General features: G+C 37.6%; 3 protein-coding genes across 6 annotated transcripts in view; 2 read left to right on the top strand and 1 right to left on the bottom strand.

Annotated features, from left to right (window-relative positions):
• The window catches only part of dmxl1 (Dmx-like 1), a 42,913-nt gene extending 42,106 nt beyond the window's left edge, over positions 1 to 807 (top strand). For all 3 annotated transcript variants that reach the window (XM_067394233.1, XM_067394234.1, XM_067394232.1), the window contains 3 exons: positions 148 to 200; positions 277 to 494; positions 573 to 807. In XM_067394233.1, the coding sequence (XP_067250334.1) occupies positions 148 to 200; positions 277 to 494; positions 573 to 797 (496 nt within the window). In that variant the 3' untranslated portion in view covers positions 798 to 807. The remainder of the gene's footprint in view (positions 1 to 147; positions 201 to 276; positions 495 to 572) is intronic.
• A 935-nt stretch (positions 808 to 1,742) lies between these two features.
• On the bottom strand, positions 1,743 to 14,411 carry hsd17b4 (hydroxysteroid (17-beta) dehydrogenase 4). Of its 2 annotated transcripts, XM_067394235.1 has the most exons (24): positions 14,259 to 14,411; positions 13,760 to 13,813; positions 13,556 to 13,663; positions 13,423 to 13,482; positions 13,067 to 13,088; positions 12,941 to 12,987; positions 11,262 to 11,346; positions 11,003 to 11,190; positions 10,840 to 10,931; positions 10,614 to 10,638; positions 10,253 to 10,381; positions 10,035 to 10,126; positions 6,964 to 7,194; positions 6,831 to 6,882; positions 6,681 to 6,752; positions 5,667 to 5,770; positions 5,516 to 5,581; positions 4,236 to 4,305; positions 3,991 to 4,097; positions 3,806 to 3,892; positions 3,623 to 3,712; positions 3,401 to 3,539; positions 1,953 to 2,080; positions 1,743 to 1,882 (listed from the first exon to the last, which is right to left on the bottom strand). In XM_067394235.1, exons 1-24 carry the CDS (start codon positions 14,314 to 14,316, stop codon positions 1,793 to 1,795), a joined length of 2,196 nt encoding a protein of 731 aa, XP_067250336.1. In that variant the 5' UTR covers positions 14,317 to 14,411; the 3' UTR covers positions 1,743 to 1,792. The 2 variants fall into 2 exon arrangements, 1 of the variants encoding a protein (XP_067250336.1); XR_010895925.1 differs by lacking the exon at positions 1,743 to 1,882 and having other exon boundaries at positions 3,811 to 3,892.
• A 4,289-nt stretch (positions 14,412 to 18,700) lies between these two features.
• prr16 (proline rich 16) lies at positions 18,701 to 24,829 on the top strand. Its single transcript, XM_067394236.1, has 3 exons — positions 18,701 to 18,942; positions 20,970 to 21,672; positions 24,370 to 24,829. The coding sequence occupies exons 1-2, from the start codon at positions 18,808 to 18,810 to the stop codon at positions 21,564 to 21,566; spliced, it is 732 nt and encodes a 243-aa protein (XP_067250337.1). The 5' UTR covers positions 18,701 to 18,807; the 3' UTR covers positions 21,567 to 21,672; positions 24,370 to 24,829.
• Positions 24,830 to 27,009: the final 2,180 nt, after the last annotated feature.

Here is a 27,009-nt window from a genome sequence, read left to right as displayed (position 1 = left end):
TCAAAAATATCTTAACTTGTGTTCTGAAGATGAACGAAGGTGTGGAACGACATGAGGGAGAGTAATTAATGACAGAAATTTCATTTTTAAATGCAAATCTCAGGAGGCATTTTTGCATAAACGTCTTTATCTTTCCTCTCGTCACAGGAACGTGTGTCTGTGGGATACACTGGTCACGCCGGCATACAGTCTGGTTCACGGTAAGTCCTCGCCACACACATTCACACAGGATTCAACCGTACAAGCCAATCACTCAGTCATGTGTGTGTGATCCAGCCTTCAGCTGCCATGACTCCGGCGCCACGGTCCTGGCTCTGGCGTCCAAACAGCAGCTGCTGATCAGCGGCGGCCGGAAGGGCTGGATCAGCGTCCTGGATCTGAGTCTGAAGGTCCAGCGGCAGAGTTTCCAGGCGCACGACTCGCCCGTCAAAGCGCTGGCTGTGGACGCCACTGAGGGAAGCTTCATCAGCGGCTCCGCCGAAGGAAACATCAAGGTTTGAACACGTCTTACTTAAAAACGACTAATGAAGTTGTTAATCGCTTGACTAATAACGCATGTGTCGCTCCGTCAGGTGTGGAGCATGTCGACACAGACCCTCCTGCACACCTTCAACAACGAACACGCCCGGCAGTCGCTCTTCCGCAACCTCGGCACGGGCGTCATGCAGATCGAAACGGCCCCGGCCAATCACATGTTCTCCTGCGGAGCGGACGGCACCATGAAGATGCGCATTCTGCCGGACGCCCTGAGTGTTTACGGCAGCGTCGCGAGGAACGACGTGAAGTTTATCATGTAGCTCATTCTTGACTTTCTTTGCACACGGTAAGGCAAGCAATACGAGAGGGGAAACGCACGTCGCCGCTCGAATCCTCAGCCAATCGTACAGGGTCAGGACGGACGTGTTCAAAGCACACTGTACCTTTAGCATACACAGTTAGAGATATATATATATCAGTAAAGCCTTAACTAGCCAAACTGTTGCTAAGCGGTGTTGTGATCGTGCTCTAGATTTAAATATAGTGATAAGTGTCCTTATATTTCTACCGATCATCCCTGATCTCCGGCGCCGGAGCGTGTGGTAGTTCCTGCTGTTGCGATAATCATTCTGTGGGAAGGTATTGTACATTACGATGACAAGCAGTATTCAGTCGGCGGAGATGATGAGCTTTAACGGCGTAAATCGAGTGGCTCTTCTGCACATGAAGCACTTCTGTAGAGATCCGAGCTGAAGCATCATTCCATGACCAATAAACCCGAGAACGGACCTCGCTGATCCGCTTCGGCTCGCGTCTGCGACTTCAGACTCCGTAACCGGAAGCTACTTTTATTTTCAGATGTAAATACGAGACTTGATGAGATGATTCTGTGTTAAATATAAAGCTTATTTATAATCATCGAGGCTTCTGCAGACGTTTGTTTTTAGGAACGTTGTTCAGGGTTTATTTTTTACGCTTTTCTTTTACCTGTCGACTCGGGCACAAGCGTTTTCTTCCGTTCTTTGGAGAGATTTTTATCTGATGAAGGTCATTGTGGTGTTCTCTCTTCTTCACCCAGTTTAGGAATCGGCTGTAGTGATCATGCTTTCTGCCCTTTAACCTCTCAAAATGTGAATATATACGCAAATGAATCTAATTTTATAATGAGTATGAAGAGACCTGTAATATACAATACTGTAATGAGAAAATAAATGACTTAATGCAACATTTTGCTGTTTTTATTCATGATTTCATTAGAAACTGGTTTATATCCATCATTATTAGTGTGAATGTTAGTGAATCGATGCTGATTGGCTCAGAGTTTGGCGTAGTCCTTCAGTACGGCCTCCAGCTTCTGGCTCAGCATTATATTCCCTTTGACTTTCAGCTTGCCAGCGAAGAACGCCTGTGGAGAAACGGACGCGAGCATTAGTAACGGATCAGCCGGGCGGCTGACGCCAGAGGAGCGCGGGTACCTTCTGCGGGTTCAGTTTTCCCATCACCACGTCCATGAAGTCCTCGTCCGCGACGGTGAAGGTCACGTCGGCTCGCCCGCCGTCGGCATCTCTGAGCAGAGCGCCACGTCCCGTCTTCAGATCCATGGCTGAAAGAGGAAACGCATCATCTGCTGTTCGCCCCACATCCTTACATTTTACAGGCAGCTCATGCATGAAGACCCAATTTATACTGCGCAAAATGTACATTATAAATATGTGGGAAAAAAATCGTTTCTATTACATTATAATATTGTACTGTTAGATGCAGTAATTCTTTATTTTTTTTTTAGATTTATTTTTGGCGTTTTTGCCTTTATTATGATAGGACAGTGGGAGAGAGAGGGGGACGGGATGGGGAAAGGACCACGAGCCGGGACTTGAACTCGTGAATCGCGTTGGTGCTTTCTTTATTTTAATACATTTTAATTTTTTAGTTTATAATTAATTTTTAATTTTTTTTTAAAATTTTAATACAATTTTATTTATTTTAATCCTGTTTTATATTTCTTTATTTTAATACATTTTTATTTAATAATTATTTATTTTAGTTTATTCATATTTTTATTATTTATTTTAATATTTAATTTTCTTTATTTTATTTTAATACATTTGGTTTAGTACTTTTTTTTAAAATTTATTTTAACTAAATTTGAAAATTTCTCTATTTTAATACATTTTTATTAATCTTGATAATTTTTTTTTATTTAGGTTAATGTTATTTTTTTATTTATTTTAATATATTTTATTTAGTAAATTTATTTCTTAGTTTTATTTCTTTATTTTAATAATTTTATTTATTTACTTATTGCTTTATTTTAATACATTTATTTATTTTAATCATTTATTTACTTTTATTTTTTATTATTGTTTTATTAATACATCTTTTTTATTTCTTTAATACAATCTTATTTACTTTAATCTTTTTTTATTTAGTTTTCTCTATTCTTTATTTTAATACTATTGGTTTTTAAATAAATGCATATTTTAATATTTATTTAGTTTCATCTCTTTTTATAATTTATTTTAATACATTTTTATTTTAATCATCTTTTTTGAAAACATTAATTTATTTTAATTTTATTTTTTTTATGTTTATTTTAATATATAATATATTATTTAATATATTTTTATTTCTTTATTAAAAAACTTATTTCTTCTAATATTATTATTCCTTTAATACAATCTTATTACTTAATTAAATGTTTATTATTATTATTATTTTATTCTTTTTATTTAATCTTATTTTATTATTGCTTTTTTTTAAATATATTTTTTATATTTTCATAATTTATTTTAGTTTCATCTAAATTTTTATACTTTATTTTAATACATTTTTATTATTTAATGTAATCAGTTTTTTTATTTAGTTTAATCTTAGTTTTCATCATCTATTTTGGGAACACTTTTCTTCTCCAGCACACACTCACTCCACTGTCTGACGCGTTTCCCGTCCCTCATGATCTCCCAGGCCAGAACGGCGTTGACCTTCTTCACCAGCTCCTCGCCCAGATCTCTGATCCTGCGTCCGATCTCAGCGAACACCAGATCGCTCTGCAGGCCGTCCGTCTGCGTGAGAGAACAGGATCCTCGGTCAGTGGTTCAGTGTGTGTAATAATGTGTGTGTTAACAGCCTGTGAATGTTGACGTGCCTGCGGCGGCCCGGCGCTGACGGAAGCGTCCGCAGCGGCGTGTAAATCTATATACGCTCCCGACAACACAACCGCTCCCGTTTCCTTGACCTAGAAAGCCAGAACAAATCATGATTTCAGAGGCGTTCGCCCCGCGGCTACTCCGGTCAAAAATAGGATTCTGGGAGAACAAATTTTCCTTACCTTACACTGAATGTGAATTCTGTTTGCCTCCTTCCACATCTCCGTCTGCAGAGACTGTCCCGGATACACGGGCTTCACGAAACGCACCTGAGTGTCAAAATGGTTTTCGCAGGATGAATTCTGAGTGTTTCAAATGTGATGCTTGTGATGAACAGGTTACAGTCTCGCTGTCGTCGCTGCTTTACCTTGATGGACTTGAATCTGGAAACATCATTTCCTGCGTACTGCTTGAGAACGTGACGCGCGGCGAAGCCAAACGAACACAGGCCGTGGAGGATGGGAGATTTGAATCCTGCGGGTCAACGGTCAGAAAACAGAGCAGCTTCTGTCATTGGTCGGTCAAACAGATGGCCCCGCCCCAAACTCACTCCATTGGATGACTCTGATATTAATCTGGAGTATTTTAACGTTCACAGAGAGCGTCTCGTACCTCCCATAGCGGCGAAGCTGGGGTCGATGTGCAGCGGGTTCCAGTCGCCACTCAAGCGGTACAGAGCCGCCTGAACACAACAAACTCATCGTCATAAATGACTCTTACGATCATAAACAGCATTCAACAGTTTGTGTTTGGTTAATCTTATTATTTATTTATTTTTATTCATTTTTATTTATTTATTTAGGTTAATGTTTTTTCAATTTTATTTTAATACATTATTTATTAACATTAAACTTTATTATTGCTTTATTTTAAAACATTTAAATATCTTAATTTTTTTTTTTATTTAGTATCTTGTTTATTACATTATTTTAATATATTTTTATTCAATTTATTATTTAATAAATATTAAAATAATAAATAATATTATTTCTTTAATACTATCTTAACCTATTTTTATTAATTGTTATTTTTTTCGTTATTTTAATCACTTATTTCTTTAATATTATTTTGTATTATTGCTTTATTATTGTTTTTTATTTATTCTAATCTTATTTGAATCTATTTGTATTTAGTTCATTTATTTTTTATTGCTTTATTTTAATCATTTTTATTTATTTACTTAAATCTTATTATTATTGTTTTTGTTAAATACATTTTTATATTTATTTTATTTATTTAGTATCTTGTTTTATATTTAATTTATTTTAATCTTTTTATTTAGTTCATTTCATTTTTTTTTCTTTCATTTACAATTTTTATTACTTTATTTTAATCATTTTTATTTACTTAAATCTTATTGTTTTTGTTAAATACATTTTTATATTTATTTTATTCTATTTATTTAGTATCTTGTTTTATATTTTATTTTAATCTATTTTTATTTAGTTCATTTTTTTTTCTTTCATTTACAATTTTTATTACTTTATTTTAATCATTTTTATTTATTTATCTTATTTTATTATTGTTTTTGTGAAATACATTTTTATATTTATTTATTATCTTTTAGTTTCATTGTATTTATAGTACTTTTTATTCTAATCAATTTTTTAAAATTGTAAAAACAGTGAAATATTTTTGTCATTTGAAATAACTTGTATATATGTGAATATATAGTAAAGTGTAATTTATTCCTGTGATCAAAGCTGAATTTTTAGCATCATTACTCCAGTCTACAGTGTCACATGATCCTTAAGAAATTATTCTGAATCATTCATTGATACATTTTATTTGTCAGAAGATTAAAAGAACAGCATTTATAGTATTATTTCTTTTAAAAACCCAAACTCTTGAATGCTGGTGTAATTTCAGTAAGTTATGAGGTCGAATCTCACCTGATCTCGAGACGTTTCTTCTACCATCACGGCGTCAGCAGGTCTGTCTGGAGGAGGAGCCGTGACCTGAAACATCAGAAACACACTGGGAAGTTAATGACTGTTTGCGACACAAACCAGCTGGCGTTTGTGAGCGTGACGCGTCATTCACCACGGCCTTCTGGGACATCCGCTCCCCCCCGAACCCTCCAGCGCCGACGATGAACACCGAGAACTGATTATAACACACCAGCTCTCCGCCGCTGTACGTATGAACTGAAACACACAGATATAAATATAGACAAACACATGACAGTTCGAAAGCGTTTTCGTAAGATGTTGATACTTTTATTCATCAATGACACATTAAAGGGTTAGTTCACCCAAAAATTAAAATAATGTAATTAATTACTCACCCTCATGCCGTTCCACACCCGTAAGACCATCGTTCATCTTCAGAACACAAATTAAGATATTTTTGATGAAATCCGATGGCAATGACATTTCCTCTCTCAAGATCCATTAATGTACTAAAAACATATTTAAATCAGTTCATGTGAGTACAGTGGTTCAATATTAATATTATAAAGCCACGAGAATATTTTTGGAGCGCCAAAAAACAAAATAACGACTTATATAGTGATGACCGATTTCAAAACACTGCTTCAGGAAGCTTCGGTGCAAAAATATTCTCGTGGCTTTATAATATTAATATTGAACCACTGTGTTCTGAAGATGAACGAAGGTCTTACGGGTGTGGAACGACATGAGGGTGAGTAATTAATGACATTATTTTAATTTTTGGTTGAACTAACCCTTTAAATTGATCAAAAGTGACATTTATAATGTTACAAAAGATTCTATTTTAAATAAATGCTGTTCTTTAGAACTTTCTATTTATCAAAGAATCCTGAAAAATAATCATGAATGTTTCTTGATCATCAAATCATCATATTATAATGATTTCTGAAGGATCATGTGACACTGAAGACTGGAGTAATGATGCCGAAAATTCAGCTTTGATCACTGGATATAAATTACACTTTACTATATATTCACAGAGAAAACAGCTGATTTACATTATAATAATATTTCACATTTTTACTGTATTTTGGATCAAATAAAGATGAGCAGAAGAGACTCTTTCAGAAACATTAAACAGTCTTCTGTTGATCCTGTAACTCACCATCGAGCAGGACGATCATCCCAGATCCTTTATCCAAGACATCAGCCACAATGGCCCGTGACGTCAGCGTCCCTGAGGAGAGAGAAACGTCTTCAGCAAACACATGAGGCGAGGGCATGAGGAGCCGCTGAGCGATTTACTGATGATCACCTGATGTGGGCAGCGGTTTGAACAGCTCCAGATACTGCTCTCCGTGCAGCAGCTGAAAGACACGCATGCGGATCACACACAGACGCTCGGATGAAGCACACAGACGACATGCGGTAACTCACGGGACGCTCACCCTGGTGAAGTCGATGTCGAGTCCCGGAATGCTGCCGAGGCCCGTCATGGCGCTCTGGGCCGCGATCACGCCGAACGTGGGCAGACAGCTGAACTCCTGGTGACCTTCATAGAGGAACCGCAGATGATCGGGGTCTTTGGTGGACATTCCCACTCCCAGAGCGTACAGGATACAGTTCATGTGTGTGTAAGTGAAGGTCATCTCCGGCAGCGCCTGTCCGACCGCCGCAGACTGCAAACACCACAACACACTTCACTGGACCTGATTGAGAGCTGCTGATGGTTACTGACTTTCTTCAGCACAAATATCTAGACATTCTTAAATCAAGATACATTTACTGGAGAAGAGAAATGACTGAAGATATTGAGACTGAGAAATGACTCAAAATGAAGTGAGCTTGTGTTTAAAACAAGAGCAAATATCTGTTAATGGAGTCAGAAAATAATCTTGACCCTCTATAGTGCCACCAACTGTCCAAATTTGCACTCACGTTTGTTAACTATTTAACTGTAAGGGCTAGAAACAAAATTTATAGGAAATAAATTCCTTGGCTCAAGACGGTTCGATTGCACCTGATGACATAATTTTCCGTCATTAACGTTTTTCCGCCATTTTGAGTTTTTCGAAAAACCTATTTTTTCCAACTCCTCCGATTTTCACAAAAATTTAATCAGAAAATCTTTAGACCATGCCGACAAAAAGTTAAGGAATTCAAGTTGATCACTGGTTTCTTTAGATTCGGTACAAGTCTAACGATACCCAATTTTCCCATATCGGCCATTTTGAATTTTGTCGCAAAATGCTGTATTTTACAAATGCATTGGCGTATTGTTACGAAACTCAGTATATGTCTCTGGCACAATGTCCTATCAGTACTCAAAGTTTCGGAGCAAAGTTATAATGAAATTTCAATAAATGCTAATAAATTGATTAAATTAACCTATTGTAATGAAAGTCCATGCACGCCAAAATGGATGTTAGGCTATATCTCCGCAACGCTTTGGTGTATTCTGACCAAACTTGGTGTGTGTTATGAAAACCATAATCTGAGGCAACCTGCACAGTTTCACCACAGTGCCACCTAGTGGTCAGGAGATATGAAAAATGGCCCTTTTTGATTATAACTTCTGAACGGTTTGGCTGGTCTCTTCTGATTCGGTGAAGCATGCCGAGTCGAACAATACCCAATTTTCCCATATTGGCCGTTTTGGGTGACAGCCATTTTGAATTTTGTCTTCGCAAAATGTTATATTTTACAAATGTATTGATGTATTGTTACGAAACTCTGTGTGTGTGTGTGTGTGTGTGTTCGGCGCCATGCCCTGGCGTTACTCAAAAAGATTCAGAGAAAAGTTAATGAAATTTTTAAAAATGCTAATAACTTTTTATTATATTAGCCTATTGTAATGAAACCAGTCTTAATAAATTCCTTAGGTCATGCCGAGAACATAGATACCGATTTTTGCCGTAGTCGAACGAACTTCCAGTCCTAAATTTAATTTCTTTCAAAACCTACTTTTTCAAACTCTTCCTAGACCAGGTGTCCGATTTTCACCAAAATTGAATCATATCATCTTTAGACAAAGTTGATTCCTCAAACCGTTCTCAAATAACACACCAATGAATTAGACGAAGAGATCGCCAAAATGGAAGTGAGGCTATATCTCCACAACGCTTTAGTGTATTCTGACCAAACTTCTTGTGTGTTATGAGAGCCATAATCTGAGGCTACCTGCAGTTTTGACGCAGTGCCACCTAGTGGTCAGGAGATATGAAAAATGCCTCTTTTTTGATTATAACTTATGAACGGTTTGGCCAAAAATCACAAAAGCTAGTCTCTTTAGATTCGGTGCAGCATGCCAAGTCAAACGATACCCCATTTTCCCATATCAACAATTTTGAATTTTGTCGCAAAATGCTATATTTTATAGCATTGTTACGCATTGGCGCATTGTTACGAAACTCTGTATATGTTTCCGGTACCATGCCCTGATGGTAATATCCAAGGTATAATTAAATTATAAAAAATGCTATGAACTTTTTTATTAAATTAGCCTATTGTAATGAAACCAGTCTTAATAAATTCCTTAGGTCATGCCGAGAACATAAATACCGATTTTTGCCATAGTCGGCCGAACTTCCAGTCCTAAATTTAATTTCTTTCAAAACCTACTTTTTCAAACTTTTTTGATTATAACTTATGAACGGTTTGGCCAAAAATAAAAAAAGCTAGTCTCTTTAGATTCGATGCAGCATGCAGAGTCGAACGATACCCGATTTTCCCATATCGGCCATTTTGAATGTTGTCGCAAAATGCTATATTTTACGAATACATTGACGTATTGTTACGAAACTCTGTAAATGTCTCTGGTATCATGCCATGACTGTACTCAAAAAGTTTCGGAGCAAAGTTGTGATGAAACATTTTTTAAAAATGCTAATAACTTTTGAGTTAAATTAGCCTAATGTAACTGGTCTCAATAGATACCAATTTTGCCATAATCAGCCGAACTTCCAGTCTGACAATCCTCATTTTGGCTGCGTGAGATTCTCCAGCTTTGTTGTTGTTGAGCAACCGAAGCGTGAGCTGTTAAAGCTCCACCCTCTTTTGGAAAGGGGCGGGGAGCAGCAGCTCATTTGCATTTAAAGGGACATACACAAAAATAGCTATAATAAATGATCTGTGGGGGATTTTGAGCTGAAACTTCACAGACACATTCTGAGACACCAGAGACTGATATTATATCTTGTGTATAGGTCCTCTTTAAAATCATCTTAAAAGGTCTTTATTTGCTCATTGTTGTAGTTGGTCTGATGCTCCCGGCCATGACTATTCGTGCTTGGCCCCTAAATTCCTGCTTGCAGCTATGTTTGTTCTTGTTTTAAGCTTCAACTCACTTCATTTTTCATATTAATATCTTAATAAAATGCTTTTCCAGTAAATGTATCTTGATTTAAGAATGTTTATACTGTTATAACATTTATAATGTTTATACATTTATACTGGAAAACAAGACAGAAACATTGAGGAAGAACATCATTATTTGCAGTGTGTTATCAGTGTTTCTCACGGGGTTTGTCGTTGCGGCTCCGGTCGGATTGGTTCCGATACCCCGTCCAGCGTCCACTTTGGACAGAACCTCCACGAGCGTCTGCAGCGACTCTTCATGAACACAGTGAGCAGGTTCATTAATGTGCACTTCAGAACATCTGGATGTTCTCGATGGAAGCGTTTGATTTGCTAACGAGCTGTAATCACTGCATGAGTGTGTGTGTGTGTGTCCGTTACCCTGAATGCTGGCGGGTTTGGTGGCATCGGTAAAGTCACAGATCTCGTTCCAAGAGTCTCTCACGGCCTCCGGCGTCATGCTCTTGTTCTTCTGCCGCACAGTTCGGCCTAGACTCCTCTCCCAGCGCACTGCACACACACACACACACACACACACACACTCTGAAGGAACAACTTCTATATAAACAATATGATATATAACAACATACATATGAAATGTTTATACATCTATATAATATATAAACTCATTATATAACCAATATATGTAAAGGCGGTCTAACAGTGAGTCACAAATCTATTTGTGCTGCTGACGCTGATCTTCTCCCACAGAGATCAAGAGTTTCAGCGGAGCAGAACTTACATTTGCCGATCCAGCCGGCACCGACCTAAAAACACAAACAGCAGCTGAAGTTTTTCCATGTATACCTTGAGCTTGAGATGATGGATAAACTTACATTTGTGCATTTATCAGATGCTTTTATCCTGCAATTAATGCATTCAAGGTACAGTATATACAGTTTGTGGATTCATGCATTGCTAGTGCCGTGATCTACAGGAATGTTCCTGATAAAAGTGGCTCTTCGCACCTCAAACAGACCGCCGTTCTCCTGACACGCCTCGTGACACAACCAGAGCACCAGCGGCGCCACGTATTCGGCCTTCAGCGACTCCACCAGGTCTGAAAGAAGAACACAAGCGGTCAGTCTCACGCTCAAAATCATGCGTTTCACAGCGGATTCATTCAGGCACCTGGTGGCATGACGGTCTCTGTGAGGCGAGATCCTGCGGTCGGCGCCACCGTGTTGCAGTGGATGTTGTATTTCTGCCCTTCGATGGCCAGCGTGTTGGACAGACCCAGCAGACCTAGTTTGGCCGCACTGTAGTTGGCCTGTCCGAAGTTCCCGTAGATGCCCGCCGCAGACGACGTCATGATGATCCTGCCAACAGACATCAGGATGAAACCATCACACGTTCAGGTGAAAGAGTCAAACTCGGTCGTTCTCCGTACCTTCCAAACTTCTGGTTCTTCATGTGGTTCCACGCGGCTCGCGTGACGAGGAACGAGCCTCTCAGATGCACGCGGTGAATCAGGTCTGAAAAAAAACAGGGTTCAAACAGATGAAATTCAGGACTTTTCAATCTCAAGTTTAAGGAATCAGAGATCTCACTTATCAATCAATATCTTTATTAAGGGTTCAAGCGCGTAGTGCTAAAAGTGATCGGGCAGATCAAACAGTAGGTCGTAGAGACTTGAAACTTTGAGGGCTGGTAGTACTCACACCATCTACAACGTCACCAAGGCTCGCCCCGATTGGCCTGACGGGGGCGCTACAGCGGGGAAAAGTACGAAATGGCTCATATCATTGGAATGCGAGATTTTTGGATTTTTTGCGAACCAGTCCTAGATTTTTGACCCGATCGGAACTAAACCAGTGCAGTGAGATTCTCCGGTGTGTGATTGTCAATAAATATCCAAAAAATGTTGAAATCTCAATTCACGGTCCATAAGGGCCACCAAAATGTTTGAAGTGGGCGGGGCCACTTTTACTAAAATAGCTATAACTCTTGAACAAAATGAGATATTTTCACCAAACTTGGTACACATGTGTATGGGCTCAATCTTTGGTCACAGTAAAACAAAATTGGCAATTGGACACTTGGTGGCGCTATAACATGAAAAAAAACATGAAAACCGCTATAACTATGCAACCGTAAGTTTGATTGACTTGAAATTTGGCATGCAGTGTCTTGGTCCAAGGGGGCATGATAGTCTATGAGGACATTGGCGTATCTCAAAAAACATGGCCATCATCGGCCAATGAAATTTGACCACCTATTAGACAAGGTTAACGGAGGCTAATCAGAACGAAACTCGGTGGCCATGTTCGACTCATGACCCTAGAGGTCTGTAAGAAGTTTAAAAGAAATCGGCCACTAGTTGGTGCTAACGAGTTTTACGCTTCTGTAATCACGTGGTGTTTCACCAGTGTTGCCAATTTAGGGATTTTGTCACTAGATTTAGTGACTTCCCCGCCCCTTTTGAGACTTTTTCCAAAGGTTTAGGGTCAAATCTAGCAACTTCTTGAACAAACCTTATCTTTTGCCCACTGATCTATATTCATGTTTATATTATAGATCAATGATTTTGCCATTTTGATGTTATCTAGTGACATTTAGCTACCAGTTTTAGGTACTTTTAATTGAAAGCAGTTGGCAACACTGTATTTCACGTAATATATCATTTGATAGATCTCCTCATACTCAACAATTTTGCCTCAAGAATCACTGCCGTCAATCAAATTGTTCGCTAAATATTCAAAATTATGTAAAAAACCTAATTTTGCGATCTAGTCCGAGGTTTTTCACCCAATCTGAATAAAACCAACACAATATAATTCTCTGGACTCTCTAAGCCAATAATTATCAAATAAAGTTGAAATTTTCCCTTTGGGTCGCTATAACATGGGCATGGCAAAATATACTGAAAAGCCTATAAATCCTAATGGAAAACGCAGAACTTCATGAAAATAGGTGAGCACATGTGACATAAGATTCTAAACAAGCATGCCAACTTTTATCGAGATCGGACCATAGGTGGCGCTATAACCCATATATGTCCTATGGTAAAGTGCCTCGAATCTACTACTCTGGAAATAAAGCTGCTTGACTCAACATATCGGTACGTACCCCAGTCCATGTCACTGGTCCGAGCGAAAGATCGGTCCCGCAGAATCCTTCAGAAAACACCAGAGGAGAATTACAGCTCACGCCATTCGCTTTCAGAAAGTCACATGATCAGAATCATCAACTTACCCCGCGTTGTTCACCACGATATCTGAAAAACAACACAGTGCTCTCAGTGCATAAAACTATGTATATTTAGCAATGAATAGTTTTCTATTTCTCCATCGTTCTTTAATTTGACGATGTCATTGGCAATGCATTATGGGATTGTAGTTCTTTCCCTCATTAAAGCTGTAAAGTCTTGTGTTTTTGTTAGTGCTTTTCTTCAAATCAAAGTTTGTAGCTTGTTGGTTTGATTCATAACCAAATACTATTTTCTTTTAAATCCCTTGAATAGACAAAATACTTCCGGAACGCTGTGAAAAAGTGGGCGGCACTGATGCACAACATCGTGAATAATTATATCACATCATATTTCAGCTCACCTATTCGTCCGAATGCATCCAACGCCGTCTGGATGAGCTTCTCGCCGTCTTCCACCGAATCTGTGAAGTGAAGATACAAGATCAGGACTGTATCTCCATCAGGACAGGTGTGATTGACAGGTGTGTCGCCTACCATAGTTGGCCACGGCTTTCCCTCCTTTAGCTCTGATCTCCTCCACCACTTTATCAGCGGCCGCCGAGCTCCTGCCTCCTCCTTTAATATCTCCTCCCAGATCATTAACTGTAAAGAAGAAGAAGAAGAACACAAAGCAGAGTTCTAGAAACCGAATCATAAGCAGCGACTCATTTGAACTGAATCATATAAGGATCGATTCACCGATGACAGCTGCTCCTCTCTGACCGAACGCCAGCGCATATTCCCTCCCCAAACCTGCACAACAACACAATAACACACATGATGAACAAGATTTATCAATATCAGCTTCATATCATCATGAGGGCATCAGTCATTCAGCCATATCTGCTGTTTGAACTTTGATCGGCACACAAAAGCTACCAAACAACACGCTTAACGTTAAGCGTTTAGAAAAGACTTTAAACTCAAGACACTAAGCAAGTTCATAAACATTAAACAATTATATTGATTGTATATATACATGTTTCAGCAGTTTTCATAATAAAATGATGATGATAATAATACAGAATACAGTCTTGTCGTTTATTATGTACTCCGTTTACTGCTGTAAAGCGTTTGTCTGATCATATTTCTGCACAGATCAATACATATCTCTTTTAGTGATCATTGCATTATATATTGCATTAATTTACTTGTATTTATTTGCACAAACGCATGAGTTAATGCTGCTCAAACTGACCTCCACCGGCTCCCGTCACCAGCACCACTCGACCGTCGAAAGTCAAAGGCACAGACATGTTTAGATGATATTTATGTTTATGATGATGTTTCAGCGTGAAAGTCTTCGGATCTTGTGTTAAACACTCCGCCGTGACTTTTGCCCCACTTCCGCGACGGAGCGCTGACGTCACCTACCAGCAGCCAATCAGATGCGCACGTCTTCACTCCACCAAACAGCAGCACGTGACACTCATTTGTGCGCGCTTTATTTATTGTGATGAATAAGCTGATTTAAAATAAAATCTCTGTTTGAGCTGCTGTGTCAAAACATAAAATAAAAACTAATTAAAAAATTAATAAAAAATGTAGTCGTATCCTAATGATGTTAAAATAACACTGGTGTGAAATGTACAGTTTGTTGGCTCAGGATTATTTACATATATTTGAATATGTACAAATCCAACATACTGATCTACTATTTAAAGGATTAGTTCACCCAAGAATTAAATTTCTGTCATTTATTACTCACCCTCATGTTGTTCCACACCCGTAAGACCTTAGTTGATCTTCAGAACACAAATTAAGATATTTTTGATGAAATCCGATGGCTCAGTGAGGCAGGCAATCTGAATCATGATTCGATACACTGATTCATAACGCTCCGAAGCTTCCTGAAGCAGTGTTTTTAAATCGGTCATCACTATATAAGTCGTTATTTTGTTTTTTTGACGCACCAAAAATATTCTTGTCGCTTTATAATATTAATATTGAACCACTGTACTCACATGAACTGATTTAAATATGTTTTTAGTACATTTATGGATCTTGAGAGAGGAAATGTCATTGCTCAGGCCTCACTGAGCCATCGGATTTCAACTAAAATATCTTAATTTGTGTTCCGAAGATGAACGAAGGTCTTACGGGTGTGGAACGACATGAGGGTGAGTAATTAATGACACAATTTTTTTTAATTTTTGGGTGAACTAACCCTTTAAGATATTTTTGGTGAAATCTGAGAGCTTCTGATCTCCCTATACACAGCAACGTCATAAAAAATTGCTGCAAAAAAGACATCATTAAAATAGTCGACATGACTACATTGGTTCAACCCTTAATATTATGAAATGATGAGAATATTTTTGTGCACAAAAAACAAAACAAAAATAACGACTTTATTCAACAAGTATTCAATTTCAGATGCAGCGATAGAGTATTTAAGCCATCAGTAGCAAAGCTTAACGACTATCCTAGAACAACATGCTAAAATATGCTAGCAACATGCTAATCATGCTAACAACATGTTAAATAATGCTAGTAACATCTTAAAACATGTTAGCAATGTGTTAAATCATGTTTGCAACAATGCTAGCAACATGCTAATCATGTTAACAACCTGCTGGCAATGTATTAAATCATGCTAACTACATGTAAGCAACATGTTAATCATGTTAACAACATATTAAAACATGTTAGCAAAAAATGCTAATCATGCTAACAACATGGTAAAACATCTGCTTAATCTGTCATATAATATTGTTATGTATGATATAACAAAAAATAAATAAACAAAAATTGCTAACAGTGCTATTAAATTGCATTTGTATAGATATATTATTCTGTTTCTTAAACACTAATCAGCACAGACAGGCGTTTATTAATCAGTGTGAGCTGCTGTAATGTAAATGTCAGGTGAGCACTGAATCATAACTGATTTTCACATACTATACTGTACGGAAGTATTCGATTTTGGATGCAGCGATAGAGTACTGAAGCTGTCTATCACTAGCAAAGCTTAACAACTATCCTAGGACAACATGCTAAAGCATGTTAACAACATGCTAATCATGGTAGCAACATCTTAAAACATGTTAGAAAATGTGTCAAATGTTGGCAACAATGCTAGAAACATGCTAATCATGTTAACAACATGCTAAATAATGCTAACTAAATATTAGCGACATGTTATGCTGCCTTCACGTGCTCTCGGAATTATTGTAAATACGAGTTTCTTAGGTAAAAAGTGCACATGAACGCCCTCCCAATTCGAAACTTGAATATGATGAGCTTACGACTTCAGAAGTGGGAATTAGCAAATTTCCGATAGCACATGAAGGCAGTATAAATCATGGTAACAACATAATAAAACATGTTAGCAAATGCTAATCATGCTAACAACACATTAAAACATGTTAACAAAATGTTAGCAACATGTTAAAAATGCAAACGACATGTAACATTGGTGTAATTTTGTAAATACCAACTTTTTATGTGTGATTTAACAAAAATAAATAAATAAAAATTGCTTACAGCGCTATTAAATTGCATTTGTATAGATATATTTTTCTGTTTCTTAACGTCTGACATAATAATTGAAAACGCTCGCTCTGCTCCGCGCACTATAAGCACACGCAGCGTCATCTCGAAACTGCGGTAAAAAATAAGCTCAGAATGGATTCTTAAATTCTCAGAATCAATCCAGAATTGTTGAAGAGAGAATCGCGATGCATCAATTTTTTTGTTAGCAATGTGTTAAATGTTGCCAACAATGTTAGCAACAATGCTAAAAACAAGCTAATCATGTTAACAACATGCTAAATAATGCTAACTACATGTTAGCAACATTATGCTGCCTTCACGTGATCCCGGAATTATCGCACATACGAGTTTCCTAGGTAAAAATTGCACATGAATGCCCTCCCATTTCGAATGCGATGAGCTCATAATCACGACTTCAGAAGTGGAAATTAACAAATTTGCGATAGCACATGAAGGCAGCATAAATAATGGTAACAACATGATAAAACATGTTAGCAAAATGCTAATCATGTTAACAACATGTTAAAACATGCTAGCAAAATGCTAGCAACATGCAAACGATGTGTAACATTGGTGTAATTTCGGATAATACTAACCTTTTATGTGTGATTTAACAAATCACAAATAAATAATTGCTTACAACGCTATTAAATTGCATTTTTATAGATATATTTTTATGTTTCTTAAACACTAATCAGTACAGACAGGCGTTCATTAATCAGTGTGAGATGCTGTAATGTAAATGTCAGGTGAGTACTGAATCATAATTGTTTTTCACATACTATATAGTACGGAAGTATATTTGATTTTGGATGCAGCGATAGAGTATTTAAGCTGTCTATCACTAGCAAAGCTTAACGACTATCATAGGACAACATGCTAAAGCATGCTAACAACATCTTAAAACATGTTAACAATGTGTTAAATGTTGGCAACAATGTTAGCAACAATGCTAAAAACATGCTAATCATGTTAAAAACATGCTAAATAATGCTAATTACATATTAGCGACATGTTATGCTGCCTTCGTGTGCTCTCAGAATTATCGTAAATACGACTTTCCTAGGTAAAAATTGCAAAAAACGCCCTCCCATTTCGAATGCGATGAGCTCGTAATCACAACTTCAGAAGTGGGAATTAACAAATATCCGATAGCACATGAAGGCAGCATAAATCAGGGTAACGACATGATAAAACATGTTAGCAAAATGTTAATCATGTTAACAACATGTTAAAACATGCTAGCAACATGCAAACGATTCGTATCATTGGTGTAATTTCGGATAATACTAACCTTTTATGTGTGATTTAACAAATCACAAATAAATAATTGACATAATAATTGAAAACGCTTGCTCTGCTCCGCGCACTATAAGCATACGCAGCGTCATCTCGAAACTGCTGTAAAAAATAAGCTCAGAATGGATTCTTAAATTCTGAGAATCAATCCAGAATTGTTGAAGAGAGAATTGCGATGCATCAATTTTTTAGTTAGCAATGTGTTAAATGTTGCCAACAATGTTAGCAACAATGCTAAAAACAAGCTAATCATGTTAACAACATGCTAAATAATGCTAACTACATGTTAGCAACATTATGCTGCCTTCACGTGCTCTCAGAATTATCGTAAATACGACTTTCCTAGGTAAAAATTGCCTCCCATTTCGAATGCGATGAGCTCGTAATTACAACTTCAGAAGTGGGAATTAACAAATATCCGATAGCACATGAAGGCAGCATAAATCAGGGTAACGACATGATAAAACATGTTAGCAAAATGCTAATCATGTTAACAACACGTTAAAACATGCTAGCAACATGCTAAAACATGCAAACGATGTATTTCGGATAATACTAACCTTTTATGTGTGATTTAACAAAAAATTAATAAATAAAAATTGCTTACAGCGCTATTAAATTGCATTTGTATAGATATATTTTTCTGTTTCTTGAACACTAATCAGCACAGACAGGCTTATTTAATAATCAGTGTGAGCTGCTGTAATGTAAATGTCAGATGAACTCTGAATCACAACAGATCATTTCTAATATCTTCTCTGGATTATTCAGTATTCATGAGGTTGGTGGTTTCCAGCAGCATCAGTGTTTGTGTGCGCACTGCGCATGCGCGTGTTCACCGGGACGCGCCGCTCGAGATTCTTCTGCATCTATAAGAAAACATGCGAACATTAACATGTGTGATCGTCATGAGAGGACACGCAGTGCACCCGTGACCAGGTCCGGTTCGGAGGATGTCCGGGAGCGCGGCGGCGGACGCGGACGGAGGCGTGAATAAAGTTCGAGTCAAACGACAGATCAGGGGCATCGTGAAGGATCTCGAGAACATCTTAGGAGACCTGAAGGATGTGGCGAAGGAACTCAAAGAGGTGCGTGTGACTGCGATGATGATGATGATGATGAGGAGGATGAAGATGTGTGAGGTTTGATGTGATGTTCATCGAGGCCTCATGTAAACATGACATTTACTCGACACAAACCTCCCGGGTTCATTCATGTGAGTCAGAATCAAAGATTCGACTCCTTCTGACGCTGACAGCTGTCATTCATTCGTCTCCTGTTGTTGCTGTTTTCATTGAGTACAGAAATGAACAAGCAGCTGTTAGTTAGTTACCTTCACAAACCAGATCTTATCATCATGCAGGATAAATCTGGATGTACTATTTATAAAACTGACTCATTTTTTTGTTTTGTTTTTGTTGAACTTATTACAATTTTGTGTAGAATTAGGATGGAGGGTGAAATGTTTGGATCTGTGAGGATATGTGTGGAAATACACACATGAATTGTTCAGTATTATGGCAGCACTGGATGAGTCGCTCATGTTGTAATCACTTTGGATGAAATTAATGGAAAACACGTGCAGCTTCACGTCCTTTAAACTGAACATCAGAGGTCATTCGTGACTCGCCAATGAATATTATTCACCTGGAGATGAACTTCAGATTTGATTCATTATTGCTGTTATGTAACGAAACACGTCTCTTTCACAACCTTCTTCTGAATAGGCTCAGAAAAAGGGGTTTCCACGGGAACTTAACCTGGGGGATTTTGGAAATATTCCAATTTGGAAACTTAAAGGATTAGTTCACTTTCAAATTAAATTTTCCTGATAATTTTCTCACCCCCATGTCATCCAAGATTTCATGTCTTTCTTTCTTCAGTGGAAAAGAAATGAAGGTTTTTGTGGAAAACATTCCAGGATTTTTCTCCTTATAGTGGACTTTACTGGGGTTCAACGGGTTAAAGGTCAAAATTACAGTTTACAGCAATCCCAGACGAGGAATAAGAGTCTTATCTAGAGAAACCATCGCTCATTTTCTAAAAAGCAATAAAAATGTTATACATTTTAACTATAAATGCTCATCTTGAACTAGCTCTCTTCTTCTCTATTAGAATTCCAGCAGTGTAGACACTGATAAGTGTATTACTGCCCTCCACAGGTCAAAGTTTGAACTAAATTGTCATATTCAATATGCTAGTGCAAGTATATAACAATTAGTTCAAACTTTGACCTGTGGAGGGCAGTAATACACTTAGCAGTGTTACCGGACATTCTAATAGAGAAGATAGAAGAAGAAGAAGAAGAAGAAGAGCGCTAGTTCAAGATGAGCATTTATAGTTAAAACGTATATAATAATTTTTTTTGGAAAAGTGGTTTCTCTAGATAAGGTGAGGAAATTATCTGGAAATTTTAATTTTGAAGTGAACTAATCCTTTAAAAAGAATTTATGGGAATTAATTGGAAATGTTTGGGAAATTGATTTAAACATTTTGTCTGGTCATAACATGAAATAACAGTTATTTTTTGCATTCAATTAATTCTAATTTAGTAAATATGTCAAATATATTTTTATTGCAGTAATTGTGATGTGTTATTTCAGTGTCACATGATCCTTCAGAAATCATTCTGTTATGCTGATTTGATGCTCAGTTATTATCAATGTTGGAAACAGTTGTGCTGCTTAATATGTTTTTGGAACCTGTGATACTTTTTTCAGGATTCTTTGATGAATAAAAAGTTAAAAAGAACAAAATAGAAATCTTTTCTAACAATATCACTTTAATATCACTTTTTATCAATTTCACACATCCTTGCTGAATAAAAGTATTATTTTCTTTTTAAAAAACAGAAAATAATTTTTATTTTTATACATTTTTATTTCTATACGGCTTTATCCAATACAGACTGTTTCAAAGCAGCTCCACAGTAATAAACAAGAAAAACAGAATCAATAATACAAACTTTAATCAGCTCATTATGCAGTTTTGTTCTCAATTCATTGTGAAATCAATAATATGACTGAATATTAAGTGTCGTTTAAACCCCAACTGATCAGACCAAAGCGTCCGTCACTGTCAGTCGTTCACGTCTGACTCTCATTGTCTTTCTCAGGTGGTTCAGGAGATCGACTGCCTGACGTCAGATCTTCATCTGGAAGAGGACAGTTCGAAGACCGACACGCTCAACAGCAGCTCCAGCAGCAGCACCACCACAACCACCACGGCCTCCAGCACCGACCGCATCAAGATCTACCCCGAGGAGACGCTCTTCAGACCGGCGCCGCTGTCTCCCGCCGTCCTCACGGTCCTGAAGAGACCCACGCCTCCGCTCCCTCCGCCCCGCACCACCCCGTCCAGCACCGAGATCACGGCCAACGGCGTGCTGATGCGGAACGGAGTCGCGGGCAGAGACTCGTCGTGTCGCGGCCCGAAAAGCGCCGGCGAGAAGGGCCACACGAGCCGCTGTCCTCAGACCACGAGGGAACGCGTCCGGTTCAGCGAAAAGGTCCAGTATCACGGCTACTGCCCGGACTGTGACCTGCAGTACGACATGAACAACACGGATCTGCACTTACACGCCGAGCTGATGGATCCCAAACCGAGTCCTGTCCATCAGTGCTCAGCGCTCGTGGAGAACGGCGGCCTCGCGCTCCCCTCGCAGAAACCACAGAAGACCATTTTACGCAAGTCCACCAGCACGACCGTTTGATGCAGACTGAGTCTAAACAAACTATTTTTGTACTTCTCTTTATAGTTTCCTTTTGTTTGGAGAGCACCGGATGGAGAAACGGGAGAAACGCAGAAGATGTTTAACGGTATTTTGTTTGTTCGTGAAACGTCCATTTATCATGCTAATCTTCATCTTAAAACGAACCGGTGGTTAATAATGATTTCACTTTTTAGCTTTAGTTAGTGTGTAATGTTGCTGTTTGATCATAAACAACATCTGCAAAGTTACAACGCTCAAAGTTTAATGCAAAGAGAGATATTTTCTTTTACAGAAATCACTTTTTAAGGACAACGAGCTTCTTCCCGGGTTAGTGATATCACAAACCCTACAATTTACATAAACCATGTTGGGCTGCTTTAGAGAAGAGGAAGAGTTGTTTTTGTAAATGCCGTCATTTTACGCCGGACTGCTTCACAAACGAGGGTCAATTCAACACAAAAGATGAACATGACGGCACATGCTAGTGGATGAGTTGAATCAACTCCACAGCAACTACATCAATTTATCCACTAACCATTCAGAAACGTCTAAAAGTTGTAACTTCTTCTTGAGTCTCTCCATCAGTGTCGACTCCGGTTTGAACAATGTAAGGCTGAACACTTTCCTCATTTTGGCTGCGTGAGATTCTCCAGCTTTGTTGTTGTTGAGCTGTTAAAGCTCCGCCCTCTTCTGGAAAGCGGAGCTCATTTGCATTTAAAGGGACACACACAAAAACGGCGTGTTTTTGCTCACACCCAAATTTGACAAGCTATAATACAAACCTGATTCCAAAAAAGTTGGGACACTGTACAAATTGTGAATAAAATCAGAATGCAATGATGTGGAATTTTCAAATTTCAATATTTTATTCAGAATACAACATAGATGACATATCAAATGTTTAAACTGAGAAAATGTATCATTTTAAGGGAAAAATAAGTTGATTTTAAATTTCATGGCATCAACACATCTCAAAAAAGTTGGGACAAGGCCATGTTTACCACTGTGTGGCATCCCCTCTTCTTTTTATAACAGTCTGCAAACGTCTGGGGACTGAGGAGACAAGTTGCTCAAGTTTAGGAATAGGAATGTTGTCCCATTCTTGTCTAATACAGGCTTCTAGTTGTTCAACTGTCTTAGATCTTCTTTGTCGCATCTTCCTCTTTATGATGCGCCAAATGTTTTCTATGGGTGAAAGATCTGGACTGCAGGCTGGCCATTTCAGTACCCGGATCCTTCTTCTACGCAGCCATGATGTTGTAATTGATGCAGTATGTGGTCTGGCATTGTCATGTTGGAAAATGCAAGGTCTTCCCTGAGAGAGATGACGTCTGGATGGGAGCATATGTTGTTCTAGAACTTGGATATACCTTTCAGCATTGATGGTGCCTTTCCAGATGTGTAAGCTGCCCGTGCCACACGCACTCATGCAACCCCATACCATCAGAGATGCAGGCTTCTGAACTGAGCGCTGATAACAACTTGGGTTGTCCTTGTCCTCTTTAGTCCGGATGACATGGTGTCCCAGTTTTCCAAAAAGAACTTCAAATTTTGATTCATCTGACCACAGAACAGTTTTCCACTTTCCCACAGTCCATTTTAAATGAGCCTTGGCCCAGAGAAAACGCCTGCGCTTCTGGATCATGTTTAGATATGGCTTCTTTTTTGACCTATAGAGTTTTAGCCGGCAACGGCGAATGGCACGGTGGATTGTGTTCACCGACAATGTTTTCTGGAAGTATTCCTGAGCCCATGTTGTGATTTCCATTACAGTAGCATTCCTGTATGTGATGCAGTGCCGTCTAAGGGCCGAAGATCACGGGATCCAGTATGGTTTTCCGGCCTTGACCCTTACGCACAGAGATTGTTCCAGATTCTCTGAATCTTTGGATGATATTATGCACTGTAGATGATGAGAACTTCAAACTCTTTGCAATTTTTCTCTGAGAAACTCCTTTCTGATATCGCTCCACTATTTTTGGCCGCAGCATTGGGGGAATTGGTGATCCTCTGCCCATCTTGACTTCTGAGAGACACTGCCACTCTGAGAGGCTCTTTTTATACCCAATCATGTTGCCAATTGACCTGATAAGTTGCAAATTGGTCCTCCAGCTGTTCCTTATATGTACATTTAACTTTTCCGGCCTCTTATTGCTACCTGTCCCAACTTTTTTGGAATGTGTAGCTCTCATGAAATCCAAAATGAGCCAATATTTGGCATGACATTTCAAAATGTCTCACTTTCAACATTTGATATGTTATCTATATTCTATTGTTTATAAAATATAAGTTTATGAGATTTGTAAATTATTGCATTCCTTTTTTATTCACAATTTGTACAGAGTCCCAACTTTTTTGGAATCGGGTTTGTAAATGATCTGTGGGGTATTTTGAGCTGAAACTTCACTTTATCTTTCAGAACTCCAAACCTCCTGAAAAATGTTCTTTAAACGTTTGCATAACCAAGACAATGACAGACATGATCTTCCATCAGTAGAAAACACGGTTATAAAACAGTTTGAGTCTGTTTTTATGCAGATCTGCAGAAGCTGTAGGACAGAAATCAATATTTCTCATGAGTGTCTCCTACACACCAGCATCTCATTTCATGATGAGCAATATGAAGATCATCTGTCCGTCTGTTTGTCTTTTTGTCTGTCTGTCTGTCAGTCCATCCATTTATCCATCCATCCGTTCATCCGTCTGTCTGTCCATGTTAATGCTGGATCTTCTTCTTCTTCATGTTGTTCTGCAGGTTTGATATTATGGATTCAGCTGATGCGTTTCTCTTGTTTCCCTGCAGGCCTCTCTCGTACGCTGATCATCTTCATTTCATCACGTGACGCTCAGCGAGCGCTCGCAGTTTCTGACAGAAACGAGCCGGAGGCGGCGGGATAAAGCATCAGAAGAAGTGGGATTCAAATGAAAATCACATTGTTATTCCTCACAGCCGGTCCGCAGGGGAACAGCAGCGTCCCACAGATGATCTGAAAGCGTCTGATGTCTCTGACCCTTTAAGAAGGAGCCGGTGTGACGATCGCTGACCGCCGCTGATGTAATGCTGCTGCTAGCGAAGAAAAACCAAAAAACTACAAAGTATGTGACATCCAACCACCGGTAAACAGTGTAACGCAGATCACAGTCCAACGCTGCCATCAGAACACAGAGGTTTCAGTTTGTAAAGACCTTATATGTGTTTTTGTAAAGAAAACCTTCAAATATAAAAAGCATATTTTTGATATTTTATAAGATGATTTTAAAGATGTCACACAGTGTATGATGGAAAATGTATTTATGTACCGATTAAAAACATGAAACAATCTGCATCTGAGCATCTTTATTAAAACTTTATGAAACTGAACACAAGGGGGCGACATGTTCTCATTAGTCGTGTCTAACCTAATTACTAGTGATGTGCTGATGAGTTAAAGTTGAGTGAGTTTGAATGATTACTAAGTGATCAGACAGAAAACAGAAGCAAAAATCCCCTAAATGTTCAATGAAGGAGGAAGTCACATGGGTTAGTTAAAGGGGACATATCATAAAAATTTAAGTTAAAGTGCTATAATCGGGTCCCCGGTGCATCAGAAAACCCAGTGTTTTGGTAAGCCTTTCTCTGAAAGCATGTGAAAAAACATGTTCATGATCTAATTTCATATATATTTCGTGATGTTTTGCACATTGTCTTTCTGAATGTGTTTCTTACTGTATTCACGGAGAACAGAGCCATGTTGCTATTTTGATTTGGATTCAGAATCGAGTTTTAGGAAATAAAATACACGCCATACCTACACGATCTGATATGCTGCATCACGAAGTTTGTAATGATCCATTTTGAGAGTTATATTTGCTGTGTGAGCTTCTCCTGTATTATTTATGCCTCGGTGCATTTGAATCGGGAGCCTGGGGGCGGGGAGCATGAGCTTATTTGAATTTAAAGGCACACGCACCAATTTTTTTTCGCCCACCCACAAATAGGCAGTTAAAACATGGTATAATAAAACATCTGTGTGGTATTTTGAGCTGAAACATCACAGACACCTTATACTACATCTTGTAAAAAGGGGGCGTAATTCAAAGGCACCATCACTTTTCCAGTCATTAGTGATTAACTACAATTTCTTTCTTTTTTTAAATTACAATTTGTGCCCAAGCTTGGCATAACTAAGATGTATTTTTGTTTTAAAAATGCCCATGGCATATTATTAAAGATTTGATTAATTTCCAATATTTATCCAGGTTATTAGAAATCACACTTTTGAAGAGGCTTCCTTAAAAAAGTAAGTTAACTGGTTGCCTTAAAATTTTGAGTTCATTGAAATTAAAAATTTGAGTTCATACAATGAAGGTTGGTTTAATCAATCAAATATTAATCAAATCAAATATTATGTTATCTGAACTACATTAATTATCTAAGTTGATTTGACAAAATAAAAAATGTTGTGATAACAAATCAGGAAAATATTTTTATAGAGCATATTTCTAATTGTCACAAAACAAAACAAAAAAAACATTTTTTTTCATGGTTATGTGAACGTTATACGGAAGAGGATTAGGGCCAAGCAATAATAAAAAAATAAAACCATCTTGAGATTAAAGTTGTTAAATTTTGAGAAAAAACTCATTAAATTTCGAGAAAAAAAGTCGAGATAAAATGTTGAGAATAAAGTCATTAAATTATGAAAAAAATGTCGTTAAATTTTGAGAAAAAAGTTGAGATAAAATGTTGAGAATAAACTCGTTAAATTACAAGAAAAAAACTTGTTAAATTTCAAGAAAAAAGTCGAGATAAAATGTTGAGAATAAAGTCATTAAATTATGACAAAAAAGTGGTTAAATTACGAGAACAAATTAATTAAATTACGAATTTGTTCTCATAATTTAATAACTTTTTTCTCGTAATTTAATGACTTTATTCTCAATATTTTATCTCGACTTTTTTCTCGAAATTTAACAACATTTTTCTCATAATTTAACGAAATTATTCTTGTAATTTAATGACTTTTTTCTCTGAATTTAATGACTTTATTCTCAACATTTTATCTCGACTTTTTTCTCGAAATTTAACAAGTTTTTCTTGTAATTTAGCAAGTTTATTCTCAACATTTTATCTCCACCTTTTTCTCGAAATTTAACGACATTTTTCTCATAATTTAACGAATTTGTTCTCGTAATTTAACGAGTTTATTCTCAACATTTTATCTCGACTTTTTTCTTGAAATTTAACAACTTTAATCTCGAGATGGTTAACGTTAAAATTATACTAATATTTTGAGAACATTATTAAAGGCCAGATATCATTGAACGAACGTTCTATTAACGTTACTGGAAGAACGTTTGTTCATAACCTTGCCAGAATGTTCGCTGGGAGCCTACTAATATGTTATTTGAATCCTTTATTTATAAAAAATAAATAAGTGTTATATAGTCTATTCAGTAAGCT

Source organism: Chanodichthys erythropterus, chromosome 9, assembly GCF_024489055.1.
Source record: "Chanodichthys erythropterus isolate Z2021 chromosome 9, ASM2448905v1, whole genome shotgun sequence".
Lineage (NCBI taxonomy): Eukaryota > Metazoa > Chordata > Actinopteri > Cypriniformes > Xenocyprididae > Chanodichthys > Chanodichthys erythropterus.
This window is presented reverse-complemented; position numbering and strand designations above follow the sequence as displayed.

Bases quoted from the DNA above. Each gene is read 5' to 3' on its own strand.
- hsd17b4 (XM_067394235.1), bottom strand. From the start codon at position 14,316: ATGTCTGTGCCTTTGACTTTCGACGGTCGAGTGGTGCTGGTGACGGGA. The intron at 6,883-6,963 runs GTGAGCGTCCCG...CGTGTCTTTCAG, and splicing joins TCGACATCGACTTCACCAGG to CTGCTGCACGGAGAGCAGTA. The intron at 3,893-3,990 runs GTAAAGCAGCGA...TTTGACACTCAG, and splicing joins CCAGATTCAAGTCCATCAAG to GTGCGTTTCGTGAAGCCCGT.
- prr16 (XM_067394236.1), top strand. From the start codon at position 18,808: ATGTCCGGGAGCGCGGCGGCGGACGCGGACGGAGGCGTGAATAAAGTT. The intron at 18,943-20,969 runs GTGCGTGTGACT...TGTCTTTCTCAG, and splicing joins TGGCGAAGGAACTCAAAGAG to GTGGTTCAGGAGATCGACTG.